At 20.7% G+C, this 22,484-nt stretch overlaps 4 protein-coding genes across 4 annotated transcripts; all 4 read left to right on the top strand.

Moving 5' to 3' along the window:
* Nucleotides 1-251: 251 nt before the first annotated feature.
* Nucleotides 252-1,262, top strand: SRAE_1000304000 (Hypothetical protein; the record flags this gene model as incomplete). Its single annotated transcript, XM_024650186.1, has 1 exon — nt 252-1,262. The coding sequence occupies one exon, from the start codon at nt 252-254 to the stop codon at nt 1,260-1,262; it is 1,011 nt and encodes a 336-aa protein (XP_024503988.1).
* A 2,456-nt stretch (nt 1,263-3,718) lies between these two features.
* On the top strand, nt 3,719-5,845 carry SRAE_1000303900 (Hypothetical protein; the record flags this gene model as incomplete). Its single annotated transcript, XM_024650184.1, has 1 exon — nt 3,719-5,845. One exon carries the CDS (start codon nt 3,719-3,721, stop codon nt 5,843-5,845), a length of 2,127 nt encoding a protein of 708 aa, XP_024503987.1.
* A 3,165-nt stretch (nt 5,846-9,010) lies between these two features.
* SRAE_1000303800 (Malate/L-lactate dehydrogenase family-containing protein) lies at nt 9,011-15,007 on the top strand (the record flags this gene model as incomplete). Its single annotated transcript, XM_024650183.1, has 6 exons — nt 9,011-9,018; nt 9,061-9,136; nt 13,581-13,591; nt 13,727-13,853; nt 13,897-14,023; nt 14,064-15,007. The coding sequence occupies 6 exons, from the start codon at nt 9,011-9,013 to the stop codon at nt 15,005-15,007; spliced, it is 1,293 nt and encodes a 430-aa protein (XP_024503986.1).
* A 2,240-nt stretch (nt 15,008-17,247) lies between these two features.
* SRAE_1000303700 (Protein-tyrosine phosphatase, receptor/non-receptor type domain and Protein-tyrosine/Dual specificity phosphatase domain and Protein-tyrosine phosphatase, catalytic domain-containing protein) lies at nt 17,248-20,783 on the top strand (the record flags this gene model as incomplete). The annotated part of the gene is made up of 3 exons (XM_024650182.1): nt 17,248-20,037; nt 20,086-20,374; nt 20,422-20,783. 3 exons carry the CDS (start codon nt 17,248-17,250, stop codon nt 20,781-20,783), a joined length of 3,441 nt encoding a protein of 1,146 aa, XP_024503985.1.
* Between the last annotated feature and the right edge of the window lie 1,701 nt (nt 20,784-22,484).

The raw sequence follows: 22,484 nt of genomic DNA, 5'->3' as shown, positions 1-22,484 counted from the left end.
ATATATATTTATTAATAAATATTTTATTTAGAAAACTACATACAATTTAATATAATAGAAGGTCAACCATTAAAAATAATTATAACACTAGCAGAAATCACACATAGACGATACTCCACTTTAAATCTTTTTAAGATTATCTACTTGTTTTTTAAAATTAGATATTTGAATGTAAACTTGATGAACACCCAAATTTATTGCATATATAATTAAAATTTTTTTTTAAATCAATTTTAATAATACGTTTTGTTATGCCTTCTGATCATTCAATTCATAATGATGATGAAATTAAATTAGCTAGATACATTAAGGATAGTTTAAAAATTTCTGAAAACCTTTCTAAAAATTTAAAACAATGTATTAAAATGAATAATATTCAAAAAAATACTACTAAAATAAGAAAATCAGATTCTCCTATGGCATATAAAAAGTGTCTTTCAGAAAATAAATCTAATATATCAATGAAAAGCAGACGTTCAATAAGTGATAAAAGAAGACTCTCTAGAAGTTCTAAAAATAAAAGAAGCGGATCAAAAGTGTTAATTTCAAGAAGTAGAGAAAATAGAAAGGCTCAAATTAGAAGAGGATTGCCAACAGCTTTTCATGGAGATTTAAACATTGGAACAACATATGTTGATGGAAAACCACATATAAATATGAGATGCAACCCAAAAAACATTTTTAATTCTTTCAATAATTGTCTTTCTGATGGTAGTTTTGGAAATAAAAATAATATTAAACTAGGAAATTGTTTAAGTAAAATGAGTTCATCAAACACCAGTCAATCAGAAAAATCCTCTATAGTAAAAAATATAAATGATAAAAAAAATAATTTGAGGGAAAGAACTAGTAGCCAGATGAGTTCTAAAAAAGTAGAAAGAAACATATTAAAAAAAACTCCACACGTTTTTGATCCACTTAACTCTGAGGATACATATCCAAATATTGTAAGATCTCCAATAACTACAAACTCTGTTACTTCTGTAATTCCATATTGTAGAAAAAAAACACAAAACGAAGAGTTGACAAAAGATGAAGATAGTTACAAAGAAATTCCAGGAACACATGTAGGATACTTAATAAAAACCTTCAAAAAAAACAATAAAACTAAAATGGATGAATCAATAATTGATATAATTTTTGATTTATCAATTAATATTGATAAAAATAAAAAAGTTATACCTTTAAATATTATAGCTAATTTTGTCACTGATAAAAATCCAGTTGTAGCAACAAATGGAATTATTTTTGAAAAAGAATAATTAATTTTAATAATGTGATGTCTTAACTAATATAAAATGAAAAGAAAATTTTTAAATTTATATATATAGTATTTTATTTTAAAAAATCAAAGAAAAATATTATAATATTTATTTTAAAATTAAAATAATAAACTAAATTTTCTAATAAACTGTTTTACAATTTTGGGAAAATTTTATGTCATTTGACTAAATAAAATAACGAAAATAAAATTAAATGCTAATGAATTATTAAAACTTTTATAATCTGCTTATTGTTTGGCTTTGATATAATAATGGTAAAAAGTTATATAAATGTGCATTTAAAGTTATAAAAATTTTTAGTTATGTTATATGATCATTAAATGATCATGTAACATGTATTTAATTATTTTTAAGTGATTATTAAATATCTATTTTTAGGTTATGAAAATTCTATATCAATATGATTTTAAGGATGACTTAGAAAATTTTTTATCATCATTTAATGATGAAAAGTATAAGATAAATAATATTGATGAATCTTCAACACAACAATTTCAAACAGGATGGAATAATTTGGAAATTATAAAATTATTATTAAAACCAGGAGATATTTTAGAATTTGAAAAAAGAATATTAGGAATAAAAGTATACAGTCATTTTGTGATATTTCTTGGTATAATACAAAATGATTATATTATATCACATTTAGCAAAAGAAGAAAAAATAGATAGTGATAAAAAATTGTTTAATAAAAAAGGTTTATGTTATACAAAAAGAACTTATTCTATACAATTGTCAAAAATAGAGGAAGCAGCTTTTGAACATGGAAAAGTTAGAATTAATAATAAGCAAGATAAATATTTAACACCATTTAATATTAAAAAGATAAGAAAAACAGCTTTTAACTCATTAGGTTTATATCCATATAATTCTTTATTTGATAATTGTGAGCATTTTGTTAATCGAATGCGATATGGTGTACATTATAGCAGTCAAGCTGATAAAGCTTATTACAAAGGATTTCCCTTAATGTCATATATTACTATTGTTAAATATATTCAATGGAAAAGAAAAAGAAATTTTTTTTATTCAAAAAAACAAATTAGTAATAAAGTTATTGAATAAAAATATTCTAATTGTTTTTAATTTTTTTCTCCCTTATTACTATGAAATTTAAGTTTTTTTTTATTAAAGTTATATTTGATTCAATGCATGAATTTTTTGCTTTCAATTTTGTGTTTTGTCACTTATATGACTGTTTATGTGGTTATAATATTTTGTCATTATACATTGGAAAAATATTGTATGAAACAATTTAATAATATCAATGTAGAAGATATTTATCAAAATTGTGAGAAAAAATATTATGAAGTTGGAATTTTATTTATGATTAGAATTAATATAAATTATATTTTTTTAATATACAATTTTACAAATACGCAAAGCGAATTAATTTTTTTTAAATCTAATAATATAAAAATAAATAATGTTAATTAATATTTGAACCAGAAATCTGGAATTTTTTTAAAAAAAATATTTAATATTTAAAAAATTTTTTATTATAATAAAACTTTTAAGGACAAATTAAATAAGATTAGTTACATTGTTATATGATAAGTTTAAATTAAAATATTATAAATAATCAAAACAATGAATATTTTTCACCTATGCTTATATTTTGCTGTTAAATTAAGCTAGAAGCATGATTTTTTTTTGCAATAAACTTCTAAATAATTTCTAGATAAAGTGTTTTTTTTTAAAAAAAAAATTTATAATTTTAATCACTAATAAAATATAAAACCAATTGGTGAAAATGGATAAGGCACGAAAAACTAAAATATATCGTAACTCAAAAATACTTAATATTCATAAAAACTTTTCAATATACACTATATCAAAAAAGTTAAAACAAATCTAGTGCATCAAGTTTTAAGCTTCTACAAATTTTTTGAAATTAAGATACAAATATCTAATTATAAACTTATTTAAAATGTGTTTTTATCATAAGTTAGAAAACTCCTTTGAAAAGAAAGTTATCTTTAATGAATTTTCTAAAAAACTTGATCCATAAAGTTATAGAAATCTAAACAAAAAATAATTATTATATCTACTTTTTAATATTATAAATCTTGAAACTTTTTTATACAGTATGATAACTTTTAAAAAACTTAAAATTCAACTATAATGTGGTAATTTCTTTTAACTAAGTAAATTTTAATATTAATTTTTTTTTTACATGAATTATTATAAATATTAATATTTATAATATATTTCATAACTTATCATATTTTCTATATTTTGAATATAAAATTACAAAAAAAAGACATGTTATATTATTCTTATAAATTTAATATTATAGTAAAATTTTATAATTATAAAATGTGTTGAGAAGATTATTTTTAATTTATAATTTATTTTTTTATAAAATGAAATTATTAAAAATTTTATTGTTATTATATTTTTTAAATAATTATTTTACAAAAATATGGTTCTTAATGGTGGAAGGAAGTCAAATGAATAGAGATTACAATTGTCAAGAAGGAGACAATCATAGATTGATAGTTTATAAAAATGAAGAAATAATGCAAAATATAAATGAAACTAAGTATTTTCAAATTAATACTGCTAATTTTAATGGTCCAAAGTATAATGCTATATTAAATTTTGGAAGTAATTCTATATTTAATTTACAAAATATTCTTTATATAGAGGTACCTCTTGAAAAATTATATTTACCAAACTCTGAAAGTAATACTCCTTATAATTATATATCCAGTAAAGGTATAAGATTTTTATACTGTCCAATTGATAATTTAGCAAATCATATGTATCATTTTACAAATTATAATGGTAATAAATTTTTAAGAAAATATCATGGTTCTAATAGATGTAATGTTGGTCATTGTGAAATTGGTCTTACTCTTTATAGAAAAGATCATGATGCTAATAAACTTTTACATGGTGGTTTAATTAATTATTCTTTTTATATATCAATAAAAGCAAAACCTGATATGGCACTTCTTTTTAGTGGAGTTGAAATGAATAATAATGTATATCCTTTAGTTCCATGTCCATATATTGGTTGGATTGCTAATCATGTAAATGCTTCATTTGTTCCTTCAGATTATGTATTAGATAGTTATATAAAAATTGATGAAGACTACAATAGGCATAGATTAATGCCTGCATATAAGCATACATCTTATTATAGTGGTATTCCTGGTTCTAAAACTAATGCATTTATATGTGGTTATATAAAACAAAAAGATCAACCAGATTTACCTGTTGGATTTGAATTACATAATAAAAATCAACAAATTGAACCTGTTGAAATAAAAATGGATGAAAAAAAAATAATGTGTAATGGTATAGATATTTCAGAACATTATAAATTTGGATATTTAGAAGCATCCTATAATCTTATTGCTAATAAACTTCAATTTGATTATTTAGATAAAGATATCAAATTTTATCATGGTCAAATATTGTATGTATATGATCGAGAAATAATTGAACATGAACGTAAGGAAGCACTTAGAAATAAAAATATCCTAGAAAATGATTCTCTTTTTGATAGCAAATATTTTGATGATAAAATACATTATTATAATCCAATATGTTATGGTAGAATTAAAGATAGGTCAGCTGTATTAAAACCAAAAGTTGGAAATGTTCCTCAAAAAGAAAGTGGTGAAATGACTTTTAAAGTTGCAAATCAAGGAGCTAATATTGGTAATAAACTTTCATGTCATGCTGTTATTGATGGACTACCTGATGAAAGATTTTCTGATTTTTATTTAAAAAGATATAAAACAAAAATTCAACGAATTAAGAATCCTAAAGGAGAAAAAGTTGATGAGAAAAAAGTTGATTCATTACCTATTATTGAAGATGTTGATAAATTTTTTGGTACTTATAAATGTGAATTAGAAGAAGACGGTGGTTTTGATTTGATTTTACAAAAAGAATTTACTATTATACCAGAAAAATCAGTACATTATAAAAATACTGTTCGTGGATCAAGTAGTGATAAAGATATTTTAAAATGTAATTTAAAAAGCATTGATAATCTAAAACTTTATGAAATGAAAGTAAATGATGGTATAGATAAAATTAAAATATTTAATTATTATAAAAAAGATGAATTTAATGAAAATTTTATACTTCGAAATGAATATATAACATATCATCCTTCTAAACCTGATGATTATAAAAATAACACTATTGTATCATGTACATTTGGAATACCTGGTGATAGCAATTCATTATACGAAACAACCTATCATATATCAAAAGCAAGTACTGGTTTAAAAGAAGATGATGAAGCATCTAAAAATAACAAATTATATATTTTAATAGGTTGTTCTGCCGGTGGAGTACTTTTGCTTATCATTATCGTGATTATTATTGTTATTTTAATTAAAAAGAAAAAGGCATCACAAACAACAACAGCACCAAAATTAACAACTAAAATAACATTACCACCAAATAGAAATAAACATTCTTCTAGTAGAGGTAAAGACAAAAAAAAATCATCCTCAGTATCAGTAAGTGTTTCCTCAAAATCATTAAATAAGAATTCAAAATCTAGAACAAAATCTAAAGTATCAAGTAGTAGATAATTAGAAGTATATGAAATATAAATTTTTGACAAACTAAATATAACGTATTTCTAGGCTTTAATTACTATTTAAAAGAAAGATTTAATTTTAAAATATATAAAAAAAAATATTGTAATATTAATTGATTTTATTTAATTATTATCGTCATCAATAAATTATCGATAATATTGTTAAATTTTTTTTTTAACTAATAAACTTTATAGGTTAATTTTTAAAAAATAATAATAACCATCAGTTATAAAAAACAATAAAAAATCTTAAGAATAAAATAATTTTTATCAATTAACTTTATCTAAAAGAAAGTTCATTTATGTAACAAAAAAAAACCAATAAATTATATACTCTTTATAAATAAATAATAATGTTTCTAAAAAAAATAGTACCTTAATATTTTTTTTATAAAAAAATTATCTATTTAAAGTTTTAGTTATATAGAGTATAACAAAATATTACAGAAAAATTAAGTTTAAAATAAAAATATAATTTATTGATAAAAAAATTTATTTATAAAAGTAAAAAAATAAAACAAATTTAAAGTACATTTACTGTAAATATATAATTCTTTAATTAAAACCTTTATTTAAAATATTTTTTTTTCCTTAATGTACTTATTTAAAAAAATTTCATATCTATAATCACAATAAAAGTAATTTCAAAATGTTTATTTTTAATTTTTCATTGTGTACTTGAAGAAATTTAAAAAAAAGTGCAAAAAAAAAAGTACAATTTATAATTTTTATTATAAAATTATTAAAAAATAAATTATTTTCCTTTATTTTTATTACTGTTTAATTTTTTATTTATATTTTAACTATGAAAATGTAATTTGAACGTGTGAAATATTTTCTTTTTCTATGAAAAGAAATTAGTTTTAAAAACTTAAAATATAAATTTTACTTCAAATTATCTAAGTATATTTTAATTTTTTTTATAAGTATTTATATTTATAAAAAATTTTTACATATTTTAACTATTTTAAAGTAATATATTACTATTAAATTGCTTATCTATTTTAGTGAAGATGAATCATAAACATGATGAATCATTGGTTCAAAAATTAAATTATAATGAACAAATGGTAAATGTATTAATTGGTATTCTTTATTTAATTACAAGTATAATTTCAATAATTCTTCAATTATTAATATTTTTAGTAAGATATAAAATAATGTCTAAATACATATATATATATATATATTTTTTAAGGCATTTAAAAAAAATCCTCAAATTTTAAAAAATATATCGTACAAGATAATGCTACATATAGGATTATGTAATTTTGTACAACAGATAAATTTTTTCATATTTTCATTTTTTATAATATTCATTTATTATGATTGTCCAATTTTAGTTGAAATAATAGGTGGTGCTATATGTCAGGCAATGTTTTTTATGACAATATTTTATATAGTTTTATTAACTTTAAATTGTTTTGATGTATTTTATCAACAAAAATTTTTTCCTTCAATTAATAGAGAATCATTTTTTAAGAAAGGAATTATTGGATGTTATATATTAGGTATATTAACATTTTCTTTATATATGATACCACAATTTACATTGGAATTTTCACAATATGAAATTGGATATAATTTTAGAATGGAATTTGATGATTACAAATTTGTTTGGGAATTTGAAAATAAATGTGTAATTCTTTTTCTAACTTCTTCACTTATCATTTACATTTTAATTGTTATTAAAATTCACAAATTAAAGAAGCAGGAAAATACTTCCATTAGAAATACCTTTACTCTAAGAGATATTAATTTTTTAATACAAATTTTTTTGAATTTTATCATTTATGTTTTTATAGAACTTCTATGGGATTTTAGTGAATATTTATTTGATGAAAATAGATACGTATACATAGTACTTAATTATCTTTTTGCTTTAACATTTTCAAATAACACATTTTTATCCATCCTAATAATAAGGTTTTTTTTTTATTTTATTAATTATAATTTTTAATAATATATTAAATTTCAGAGAGGTAAGAAAAATAATCAAAGAAATGTTTTGCAATTTGAATAAGGAAAAAATTTCAAGAATAACGATTAAGTTAAATTAAGTTAATGATAATAACAATATAATTTTTAATATTTTTTTGTTTTACTGTAATATTTAATTTAATTTTGACATTTACATGAATACATAATTTGATTTTCCTTTTTTTTTTTAAATAAAAATAAAAATTATATTTTATTTTTTAATATTTTTTTCTTAAAAATATTATTTATCTTTTTTTTTTAAAAAAGAAAATGGACACTACGCAGTCTGCAAATGAAATATTATTTGGTGAACATCCTTTAACAGAATCTGATATTGAAATTAATATATATGTATCTATTTTTATATTTATTATAAGTAACATCTCAATATTTTTTCAATGTACAATAATATTTGTATGTTTTTTTTTAATTTTAGATTAAAACATAAATTTTTTAGATATTTATAAAAAAAAGTCAAATTTTAAAAAATATTGCTTACAAGATTCAGATGAATATTGGTATATGTGTATTCATTCAACAAATAATTTTCATGCTAACCTCCATTTGTGGTATTGTCAATAAAAAATTACCTTATGTTCTTGATATAATAGTAGGTAGTATTTGTCAGGGGTGTTTTTTAACAATGATATCATTTATCAGCCTATTAACACTCAATGCTTTCGATGTTTTTTATAATCGAAAATTTTTTTCAAATCTTAATAGAGATAAATTTTTCAAGTATCTTATTTATGTATGTTATACTTGGGGAGTTGTTGTTTTATTTTTTTATATGATACCAAATTTTTCATTAACATTTTCTATTAGAACATTAGGTTTTGAGTATCGAGGTGGTTATGACAATTATATTATTGGTTTTGAAATTGAAAATAAATTTGTCATTTCATTTTTGACAATATCTTTTTTGATATATTTATCTATTGTCTTTAAAATTTATAGAATAAGAAAGATAAGTTACAGTATATCAACAAATAAATCTTTTTATTGGTCTGATGTTAAATTTATACTACAAACTATTTCAAATTTTATTTTTTATGTTGTAATTGAATTTATATGGGAGTATGGTGAATTTTTTTTACCAAAATCAAGATACTCAGACATGGTTATAAATATTTTATTTATTTTAAATGGTTCAATTAATATTATATTAATAATCATCATGATAAGGTAATTTATTAATTTTCAAAAAAAAAGATATATTATTTTTAGTGAGATAAGAAAAGAAATGGAATATTTATTTTTATGTAAAAATCGCCATAAAATTACTATTGTTGGTAGTCAAAATGTTTTCAAAATGTCTTATTTTTAATTTTAAAAAAAAAAGATAAATAAAAAATAAAAATAAAAAAAAAATTTTAAAACATATTGTTTAAATTTAATATTAATATAATGCATTAAAATTTGTACAATTATTAATTATCTTTTCATTAAAATATTTTTTTGTACTGTTATTTGAATAGTATTAATTATTTTTGAATGAAGGATAAAAATTATAAATCTACAAAATAGTAATTATTAGAAAATATTTTTAGTTATTATTATAAGAAATAATTTAAAAACAAAGATAATGCTTTTATAATATGTTTGTTTAAAATAAAATAAATTATATTTTTCATAGTTATAAATGATAATAAATATAAAAAATATTATAAAAATTATTTAAAAAACGTTTATACTAAGTTTATTATTATAACTTGTTAAATATTTTATTATGAAATTATTAGATTTGGATAATTTATTAACAGAAGAAGATCTTAAAATTAATAAATACATTTCAATATTTATGCTTATTATATATTTTTTCTCAATATCTATTCAATCACTTACTTTATTTGTACGTTTTTTTTTACAAATCATATAAAAAAAATTTTTTTTATTAAGATATTTATTAAAAAAAGTATATTTTTAAAAAATATCTCTTATAAAATACAAATGACTATGGGAATATGTCTTTTAGCACATCAAATTATTTTTATAATAAATTCATTGTGCTCATTTTTCAATATAAGATTACCTTTAGTAATTGATATAATGCTATCTTCTACCTACCAAGGATTTCATCTTTCAATAATATCTTTAATATCTCTATTAACATTAAATGCATTTGATGTATTTTATAAACAAAAATTTTTTATTAATGTTAATAGAAAAACTTTTTTTAAATATGGTATTTATATTTGTTTTGTCTTCAGTGGTATACTTACAATCATTTACAAAATTAAAAATGATCACTTAAGATATAGTTTATATTATTTAGGATATGAAGGTGAAAATGGTATTAATGAATATAATCTTGGTAATGAGTTTGAAAGTAAATATACAATAATATTTTTATCAGTATCTTTTTTAATTTATATATCAATTATTATTAAAATTTTAAAAATGCGAAAATTAATTGCAAAAAATAATAAAATATTATTTTATTGGTCTGATACTAAATTTTTACTACAAACATTATTTAATTTCTTTTTTTATATTTTATTTGAAATTATGTGGAAATATGGAATATATTTATTACCTGATTCAAGATATTCTGAAATTGCTATAAATAAATCTTTTAGATTAAGTTGTTGTATTAATACATTTTTTATTGCTTTAACTATTAAGTCAGTTGAATTTTTTTTATCATAATTTATTATTTTTTTTTTAGTGAAATAAGAAAAGAAATAATATGTTTATTAGTTTGTACTAATTGTAGTACAAAACTACTTTGTAATAATGAATAAATAAAATTGCTGTTATTAACAATTTGATTTGTTTAATAATTTAATCAAGTTACTATGAAAAAAAAATTGTATTTTATCTTTAACTCTTTTTTTTAAATATTCATTTTTATTTTAATTTAAATGTTTCAATTATGAATATATTACAACAACTTTATTTAAGCTATTTATTTTTTTTTTCACCTATAAATAGAAATAAAATTATAATAACTTATTTTTTTTCTTTTTTTAAAAATTAGATATTAAAAAAATATATCAATATCTGAATATTTGATTATTTATTAAATTATTATAAAAATTTTTTTTTATAAATATAAAAAACTATTTATTTATTATTAACAAATTTGTTATATGTACTTTAATATTTTAATAACAATACATTTAAAAAATTTTTTATTTATTATATTATAATAAACTTAAAAACAATTATTCTTGTTTTTTTCTTAAACAACTAAATTAACTTTATCATTATAATTAATTAATCTTTAAATTGAATTATATTTCTAAGTTTTAAACTAGCTTATATAAGAAATATTTTTTAAATGTGGAACTATTATATTTGCAATAAAAATACATTTAATTGTTTATTAAGAAAATAATTTTTTTTATATTTTTATTAAGAAAAAATGAGCACGATACAGCCTGATATTGAAAGCTTACAAAATAAATTTTTTTTATCTGATAATGATGTTATTGTTAATAAATATATATGTTCAGTAATTTTTATAATTGCAATTATTACTACATTTCTACAATTATTAATATTATATGTAAGTTTTTTTTTTGGAAATACAAATGTTATCAAAATATTTTTTAAGATACTTATAAAAAAAGGAAATTTATTTAAAACAATTGCATGTAAGATACAGTTATGTATTAGTGTAAATGTTTTCATACAACAGATAATTTTTATTATTACTTCTGTATATGGTTTTTTTAATTCAACTTTACCACTTATTTTGGATATAATTTTGGGTGGACTTTTTCAAGGAAGTTTTCTATCAATAGTAGCATTTATATTTCTTCTAACATTAAATGCTTTTGATATATTTTATAAACAAAATATATTACCTAATATTGATAGGAAAATAATTTTTAAATATGGGTTATATATATGTTATATTTGGCAAGTAATTATAACAATTTTTTATATGATACCAATATTTTCATTTAATTATTCTTTATATGATTTGGGATTTCAATATCAATATGGTGATTCAATAATTGGTTGGGAAGTTGAGAATAAATTTGTGGTTATTTTTTTATCAATTTCATTTATATTATATATATTTATAATTATTAAAATATATAAAACAAGAAAAATAACTCAATATAATAACAATAATAATAATAATAATAACTTAACTTTTCAGTGGACAGATGTTAAATTTATAATACAAGCTTTTACAAATTTTGTTTTTTATCTTATTATTGAATTTTTATGGGAGTATGATGATATATTACCCCAATCAAGATATACATATATAATTATTAATTTTTTGTTTGCTTTTAATGATTTTAATAATACAATATTAGCTATTTTAATGATATCGTAAGTTTTACCTTCTTTTTTATGATAATTATTTTTTAAGTGAATTACGAAAAGAAATCAAATATATATTTGTGTTAAGAAATAAAAATAAAATTACTATGGCTATTAGTTACAATATTTAAATAACATAAATTTGTAGTTTTATTTTTTGCCAAAAAAAATTTTTTTACTGCTATTGTAAGTAATAATTGAAAATATTAATTTTGATAAAGTAAATTTAAAAAAAATTTTTTTTTAACAATATAATTAAAAAATTAAAACATAAGAATAGTTTTAAAAAATTAAATAGTTACTAATTATAGTATATTTAAAATGTCAAATTAAAATATAATTTCAAAGAATTTAAATATTATAATTGTTTATTATAACAATAACACAATAATATATATAAAAAAACTAAAAAATATATTTGTATTTTTTTTATTACATAAATTAATAAAAAGTATACATTAATTATTTCTGTATTTAAGTAGATATGAAATGATTTCAGTATAAATTTCTAATTAATTGTTATAGTATAATTAAATACTTTTATTTGTCTACTCAAACAAATGAGATTTTCAGTGATATAAAATTTCACTATTTTTGAAATAAAAGTTAAAATAATTATTTTAGATTAAAAAAAAATTTTGAATTTTAAATAAACTGATATATTTTTTAGTTTTCTACTTCTAATCTTGAAATTATCAGCATTAATTTTTATTGATAATCATCTACTTACTTCTTCAATAAAGTCATTTATAAAAAAATTTATTTATTATTATTTAACAAAGTCAAAATTTTAACTGTATCTAATATTGAAAAAACAATATATCTAAAAAAAATTTTTTTTTTAATTTAATTTTCATACAACTGATTTAATATATAACATGTACAAAGACTGCCTTTATTTTTCTTATTTTGTTTTAATGTTTTAAAATAAGATTACTGAAACTAAAAATAATCATATTTTTCAATTTCAATTCAATGAAAAAAAAATAAAAAATGATAACTTCAAAGTTTGTAAATAATTAAAAAAATAAAAAGTGTTGTTTAGGTATTTGTATAAAAAAATAATTATAAATATTTTTTTTTCTTTTATATTGGTACATGTAGACTTTATAAATTGGTATAATTATTATTATCATGTTGAGTATAAAAAAATGTAAAAAATTTGAATATTAAATGCTTGATAAGTTTTTTTTTAATTAATTATAAAATTCTAATTAGATGGAAATTTTGATATTATAAATGTTATTTTGATAATTTTAAAAAAGTCAGAGTATCAGTAATATAAAGTATGCAAGTATATCCCGGAAATACAACTATATATCTGTTGATTATAATGCATTAATTAATCAATAAGTAAATAAATTAATCTATTCTGGAGCATTTACAATTCTCAGAAATTTTTGTTGTCACGTGCAATCATTTTCCCAATTAAAGATAATAATCTGTACAACGATTTTATTTAGAAAAAAAAAAGGTTAATTTTCATTATTTTTTTTTTCTATGTATTAATATAAATTTCATTCTAATAGTAAAAATCTAGTTTAATTACAATATCTTTTATTTAATTTATTAGTAAATAAAAATTATTTACTTTTAATTCATTTTTTAGAATGCAAACAAATTTAATTATAAGAAGATATAAAAACACAGTTGCAAGTAAATTGGTTTCATTAGAAACAATTCTTAAGACAAAAAAATTAGATTTTAAAGATTATCAAGTATCCCCAATTAAAGATGTAAGTAATTATATAATAATTTTTTTAATTAATTAAAAAAAAGGTAAAAAGATACATTGTTGATTGTATGAAAAGTGTTGGTACTGATACTGATCATGCAAAGATGTTAGCTGATGTATTAGTAAAAGGAGATAATAGAGGACATTATAGTCATGGAATTAATCGTCTTGGTAAGTTTAATCAATTAGAAGAAATTATTATAATAATTAGAAATGTATATGAGGGATGTTAAAACAGGAGCATGTAAAGGAAAGGGAGAACCAAAAATATTGAACGATTTTGCAGCAACATCATGGGTTGATGGAAATAATCTATTAGGACCAGTTGTTGGAAATTTTTGTACAAATTTAGCCATTGAAAAAGCTAAAAATTTTGGAATTTCTTTAGTTTCATCAAAAGGATCAAATCATTATGGTATTGCAGGATATTACACATTAAAATGTATAGAATCTGGAATGATAGGTATTTCAATGACAAATACATCACCATTAATGTTTCCAACACGTTCTGGTAAAACAGCTTTAGGGACAAATCCAATATCTTTTGGGGCCAAAGGTAATAATGATGATTCATTTGTTCTTGATATGGCTACAACAACAGCAGCTGTTGGGAAAATTGAACTTTCAAAAAGAAAAAATATCAAAGTCCCAAATACATGGGGTGCTGATAAAACAGGAAATGTTTCCACAGATCCATCAGAAATTCTTGATGGAGGTGGATTATTACCATTAGGTGGTATGGAAGAACTTGGAGGTTACAAAGGTACAGGTCTCGCAGCAATGGTTGAATTATTATGTGGCATCCTTTCTGGAGGAACATGGGGACCTCATGTTCGTAAGTGGATGTCAACAACAAAAGAAGCTAATTTAGGACAAGTATTTATTGCCATTAATCCAAAATGTTTTGCACCTGATTTTCAAGGAAGAGTTCAAGATTTAATTGATACAATGAGAAATTTACCAAAAGCTAATAAAAACGGTCTAGCTGTAGAAGTTGCTGGAGACAATGAAAGAATTCATGAAATTTTTGTTGAAAAGCTTGGTGGCATTCCATATCATCCAAATCAAATAAGTAACATGAAGGATATTGCTGAAAAATATGGAATAAAACCATTTGAATTGTTAGGAAAAGTAGATGATTTAACTAAAAACTAGTTTTTTTTTGTATTATATTATAGTTGATAATTAAGCGTTGATAAAATACTTTTTATTGTTACCAATAAAAGCAAAAAGATAGGGGACACCCGGGATTGAACCGGGGACCATATGATCTGCAGTCACATGCTCTACCACTGAGCTATATCCCCGTTGACAGGGCTGAAGCTAGTTTTTGTATATTTCTGTTAGTTTCTTCTTCAATTTTTGTTGACATACTGAAAAGTTATCTTTATGTCAATGTTTACTAACTGTATTTATTAAAAATATAGTATAAAAGATATAAAATTATTACTTGTATAGTTTATGTTCTCTCTTTTTAAAAAGAAAACTTATTATTGATTTTAAATACATAAAAAAAATTTAAAAATATTATAAATTGCATCCTTATAACTTCTCAAAACGGAGAATTATAAAGTTTATATGTTACTTTTCTCTGTTAAAAAGATAGAGAACTATTTTGGACAACTTTTATATAAATTGCTTTTTAATTTTAACTAAAAAAAACTTTTTTTAATTTCTATAATACAACAAATAAAATAAAAGAATTACATTTGCTTATATCGACGAATATATTTTTTTAGCAACTACTTGATCCTGTGAAAATGAATCTTTTACTTTTTCTAAAAACTGATATTTTATATATTCATAATTTGAAACAGAGTTTTGCTAAAATTGATAATCTTTATGTTATCATTACGGTATTAAAAACATATTATAAATTTCAATTGAAATAAGTTTATTTAGCAAAAAAAAATTATTTATTTTATAAAATTTTGTAAAAAAGAAAATTTACAAATAAAAATATATATATAAAGATAAATTTATATAAAAAATAATAGTTGATAAAAAAAAACATTTTTTAAAATTTATTTTCTATGATATTTTCTTTAAATATAAATTTTCTTTTCAAAAATATGATTAATTATAAAAAAAAAGAATATATAATAATTTTTTTTGTAACAAAAAAACTAAGAAGGTTTAAAATAAGCATTTGTATCATTAAGTTGAAAAAATTTAATGTTACATTTTTTTTAATACCACCAGCTTGTTAAAACATAATTTTTTTAAAAGAAAGATTTTTATCATTTTAAACTTTTCTAACTTTTGAAAATTTGGTAATTTTTTTGTTATGTTTATTTTAAATCAATAAGAATAATGTATGTTTTATAATTTGGTTACTCTTTTTTAATTAAATACTGAAATTTCTACAATTTAAAATATCACAACAAAAGTTTCAACAATAATTGTAATAACAAATAACTGTTTGAGTTTTTTACTTGTTATTATCCAAATTGTTAATAATCAAACAAATTTTTACACTACTACAAAAAAATTAAAAAAAACATAAGCTGGTATTAAAAAACAATCTGTACTAAAATATACAAAGAATATATTAAATCAATAAAAAAAACTGAGATTGAAAATTTTATAGTTGTAATTATGAATATTAATAAATATATTACAATATACTACTATAAAAAATAACATGTTTCATGAATTTAAAATAGAGTATAGAAAAATGTTAAATAAATGCGTTCATGTTAAGCAAAACTTGATACGTAGTTTTATTTGAATAAAAAAAAATTTGAATAGTTAATTCAAAAAACAGTTTCAAACTTATGTAAATTTATTCTTTATCTATTAAAAATCAAAATATTTTTAAACTGTATAATGTTCACAAAAAATTGGTTTCAAAAATATTTAAAATAAAATTTTAATAATTAAGCGTTATCATATTTATTCATTTATTATATATTTTTTGAATAAAAATGTTATTTAAAAATTTTTAATAATTGGAAGTTTCTAGAACGTTATAAAATTTAGTAAATTTCTATTTTAATTTAACTAAAAAAAACCTTCATTTATTAAACATTTAAAACATATTAATTAGTTGATCAATTGAAGTCATAGAAAAATATGTATAAAAAAAAGGTAAAATAGATATATTCAATTATAATCATACTAATTAAAATTATATTTCTTTTTGAATTTATCTAAATTTCTTTGTTAGTACAAAGTACATCTATTAGATATAATAGCATAGTAATATCAGTTAACTTCAAAGAGAGTCATTTACTTTATATCGTTTTTTTGCCTATAATTTGATAAAATATGAATATTATTTAAAGAAAATGATAATTTTGTAAAAAATCTGAATAAAGAGAGAAAAATATTCAATTTTCTATCATTCGAAAAGTTATTAATTCTTCGTGTTTTTTAACAAAAAACAATTCACTATGTCTCTGGTTTTTAACCAATTCAAAACTCTCTGGCTGCTACTTCTGATAACCTTCACACAATGTGAAGGAAGTACTTATGGAACCTTCTTTCCATCGGTTCCTAAGGAAATAAATCAAACCACATCTACAGTTACCATCAAGACAAACTCTTCATCGGAAGTAATCTTATTGAAACTCCCAAGTTATGATTATAAACATGAACATATAGAACATTCATTTACTGTAAACCCGGATATAATTGAATTACCATTAATAATTCGAAATAGAAATAGAACATTTTTATGGATACCTCTGGCATATAGCCTCTCTGGACCACAAATAATTAATTGTGGAACTATTACAGTGGCACACAGTAGCGGAATGCTTCATAAAGTTAAATGGATGTTCAATTTTAACTGGGAACTTGCTCCAAAACCTTATGTGATGGCAAAACGGGTTACAATAAATAACCAACTTCCAATTACCGAACAATGTGGCGATGATCAAGAAAAAATTTTAAGATTTACAAAGGACAAGGAAGGCAAATTATTTCAACTCAATAAAGTTGATGGGGAGTTGATAACGTTGGATGAGTTGCCGCATGTAAACAAACTCTATTATTTGTTTACAATACCTGAAGATACTTATGAAAAGGAGATTGCAGAGCCTTGTGTGATCTTTAGAGCTGTCAATGACAGACCAAAAATTTTAGTTAAAGGATACAATTCAACTCAAAGAAAGGTGAATGGAACAAAAATTGATGTTATTAAATTCGACTATTTGGAAACGTCTCTTACAATTCAACTTCTTTTACAAAATCAACCAAATTTAAAAGATTTTTATAAGAACGAAGAAATTTTAATAACCAAAGTTATTTTTACAAAGTATGGAGTTAAAGAAGTACCAAACTCCAACAAAACTACCAAGGGAACCTTCTCATTAAATGGATATGAGCTTTTAAAATTCTCCTATAATTGCCCGTCGACTGGAAGCAACCATATGATAATGAAGATCTTCTATTTCGCACCACCACAAGAAAACTTTATATATCCATTGGAGTACTTTCTTTACTCATCAAATGAGACAGTGGTCAGACCAAATTGCTCAATCAATGGATTCAGTTTTGGATACCTTCATTCAGTTAATTACGTTAATAAAAAGATAGTTAGCCTAGATGAGTTGAATGTTAATGGAGTAGCAATAGATGGTTTGTATCGCTCTGGTGATTTTGTCTTCACATCAGATGTTAAAGATTTCAATACAACTTTAGAATGTCTTTACAATACGCCTAATGGAGATATCACTTTAGTTCATTCGTTTTTACATAGTGACAAAGCAAGTTTTGAAGTAGACAAAGATGGAAAAAGATATTTAAGTTTAATTAATGATAAATCACCTATAAATAATACAGCAAAATCAGGATTTGAAAAATTCAAGGAAAAAGTTGGACTTATTGGTGCAATTTTTATTATTGTTGGAGGCGTTATTGTTGGTATATTAATTATCATTAGTCTGATTATGCTTAAACAAATAAAATTGTATATTAGAAGAAGGAATCTAGCATCTAAATATTCTAATATATTTGCATTGTGGAAAGAAGTATCAAATGCAAATTTGCAAGAATACTCTATGATAGTTTATGACAAAAATTATATTCCGGATATATTGAAGAAACAAACTTTTATAAAGAAAATAGAAGGTGATGAAGAGATTGATTTTGACATAACCACTCTTTTTGATCCTTCTTTGGTTAAATGTTATAAATCAATCTTTGGAGAAATAAGAGCTCATTACATTGATGATGTCTCACCGGAAAGAAATTATATTATCTCTGATGGACCAACACCTGAAAGAGTAAAATATTTTTGGGAGTTACTCTTCAAAGAGGATGTCGCTGTTGTTATTTCAATAATTTATCAAGAAAAGACCGATGGACTAGTAATAGATGACAAGCGATTATATTGGCCCAAGGAAGACCAAACTTATGGAAATGTCAGAGTTGAACGTCTGAAAGCGCTACCTACGAATCTCTCATGCGTCAATGTATTAAAGTTTAAAATGACTATGAAAGGAGGAGAATCAAAGGAACTATCACTATTTAATGTTACTTATTGGAAAGAACATGCAATACCAAATACAGATTTGCACTTCATCAATTTATATTCAGAGGTTTCTGAATGTGCTGGAAATGGGAATGTTCTCGTTCATGCTTCACGTAGTGCTGGATCACGTGTATTCCTATTTACATATTTCTGTTGTATTTTGGAAACAATGCAAGCTGATTCTTCAATTTATAATCCAATGGAGATTATAAAAGAAATTCGTGAAAAACGTTATGGTGGTAATATTTCTTCTATGGAGTATGCCTACTTATTAAAAGCACTACTAGGATATTTCTTTGACAAAAAAATGTTAATTGATGGAAATAATCAGAAAATAAAATTTACTGATGAATATTACAAATATCTCTACAAGTTGGATGCTCGTGAAAGTTTGATGGATGGAAAAGTTAAAAATTTCTTAAAATATGTTAATATAAATGATGCTGGAAAATTGAATGAACTTTGTGTTCAATTTAATAAAGTAGGAATGATGAGTAAAGATGCTCTTATAAAAAGCTGCCAACGTTACTATATTGCTAAAGAAAGTCTTCCAAAAAGAAATCGCTACAATGACATAGAATGTCTTGACAAAACATCAGTAAATGTTAATGGATATGATTCTAAAAATATCCTTGGCTACATCCACGCTAATGAAATGATTTATAAATATGATGAAGGAAATGAAAGAAAAATTATTATGTGTCAGGTAAGATATTAATAATAATTTAATTTTATTTAATGTATATTTTTTTAGGCACCAATAAAAACAACACTTGATGATATGTATGACATGATTTTTAGATACAAGATCGGAATGATTGTCGTACTTGTCAATGAAAAAGAAATAAAGGTCCAAAATAAGTGTTACCCTTATTTCCCTACAGATGGTAGTGAAATAAAAACAAGTAAATACACTGTCATGTATATTGATAAGAGAATTGATAATGTAAATCATATTATTGAATATGATTTTACAATTTACAATAAGAAAAATATACCGAATAATTTTAAATTACTTCACTACATTAATTGGCCTGATAAAAGTAAGTTTATTTTAATAAAAAAATTTTATGTTGATTGTTTTTTTTAGGCATTCCTATTGAAAGTGGTTCTATTCATGAACTGTACAAAAAGATTATAAATCTTTGCAATGATCGTTATATTGCGATTCATTGTAGTGCAGGAATAGGAAGAACTGGAACATTAGCATTAGCTATGTTTATGATCGATATGATCAATTCCGGTAAAGCTTTTGATCCAGTAAAATTTTTGGAGACTCTTAGGTCACACCGCTATAAAGCAGTTCAAACTAAGAGTCAATTTATCTTCTCTCTATCAATTCTATATGAACATTTTAGAGATGATATAATAAAAATGGATCCAGATGCTTACTCGAATTTTAAGGAGTTAGCAGAAAACATCTACCGTCAAGATGTAAACTATAAAAAATAATAATTTATAAATGCTTAATATTTTAAAATGTCATTAAGACATTATGTTTTGTCACCGATGTATAATTAAAACATCATTTTATAACTATTTTTAATTAATAAATATTAAATATAATTTGTTTTCATTTAAAATAGAAACATACATTTGAAAAAATATATGAAACCAATAACAATTATAACATTATAAAATTTTTTAAATTTTATTGTTTACAACTTTATATATTTTTTAATAATTTTAAATATAAAGCTTAGAAATAATTTAATTATTTAACATTATTAAAAAATATTTTATTTTGTAACATAAATTTATGTAGTATCTTACACATTTAAAATTAAAGTTTTTTTCTAGCTGGCTGTTCTTTTTAATAATTTGTTTAAATCTTATATTTTATTGTTTTTAATACCAATTATAATATAAAATTAGTTTACTCTCAATATTACAATAAAAAAGTCATTAAATATTTATGGTTTTTGTCATTAAAAAGAATTTTTTTTTAATTTGTTTAATGATACTTTTGTTTCATCTTTGAAAAATTTTTATGCCTCTTCTTCTAGAATACAGGAGAGAAAACAAATGTTCTGGAAAGATTGTAGTTCAATTACAAAGAGATCGTTTTTAAATTATCAAAAATTTTTAAAAGACAAATATGGAGTAGATATAAAGTATATTAATACTTTAAAATAAATAAAAGTTTGAAAATTAGTCATTAAAATCTCTTATCTTTTTGTCATTTAATACATTTCGACTAAGTTTTGTAATATATTTTGTTTTTCTTGTTATTAGTTTATGCAAAAAAAATAGGTTTTTTTGATAAAGTTTATTTTTTGTATATGTTACTATCTTATATTGTTATCTTTACACATTCTTTATTTATTTGATTTTTTATTAATAATATTAATAGAAATTTAGTGTTGGAATGTTATTTTTTAAAGCATTAAAAATTATTCATAATTTTTGATAAAAAAGAATTACTTCTTTACACTATAGAATAATAGTCTATAAAGATATAAAACCAGAAAACTTATTAGTCTGTTGTAGCAATATTCTAGAAAATTGCGGTTTTTAAATTTTCTATTTCTTATATAGCTTATTGCTTTGTAAGACAATAAATAAATATTGTAAAATCACTAAAATATATGTTCCTTATCATTACCATATAAAGTTGAACTTAAAGATTTTTTGTAATATAGAATAGTTTCGTTTTTAATGTTAACAGATAAATTATAATAAGAAAAAATATAAACTTTTAACTCTTATTTTGTTAAACAAGTTATAAGAAAAAAAATTAAAAATGATTTTTGTTTAAATAATATTAGTCATGTTACATTATTTCTTATCAATAAAATGTTATATATCAACCTTAAAAAATGTGTAATATTAAAAAATATTGTTAAGTATCATCTTGTTAAAAATATTCCTTAGAAAATATTTGTCTTTCTTATGCTTTTAAAAATTAGCATAATTTATGTAAAAAAATATTTCTAAAATCACATCATTGAAACATTCTATATAAGTTAATTTTGATAAAACTAACTGTATGAATTTTAATTGTTTATACTTAATTTAGTGAAAATAATAGTATTATTTCAAGTTATAGTTATACTATTTCTCAGTAATGTAAAAATGAGTTTGAAATCTACAACGATAATATTTTTCAATTAAAAGTAAATTTTAATATTTATCGAAAGAATTTTTTCTGCG

Source organism: Strongyloides ratti, assembly GCF_001040885.1.
Source record: "Strongyloides ratti genome assembly S_ratti_ED321, chromosome : 1".
NCBI lineage: Eukaryota > Metazoa > Nematoda > Chromadorea > Rhabditida > Strongyloididae > Strongyloides > Strongyloides ratti.
Note: the sequence above shows the minus strand (reverse complement) of the source record. Positions and strands in the feature narration are given on the sequence as shown.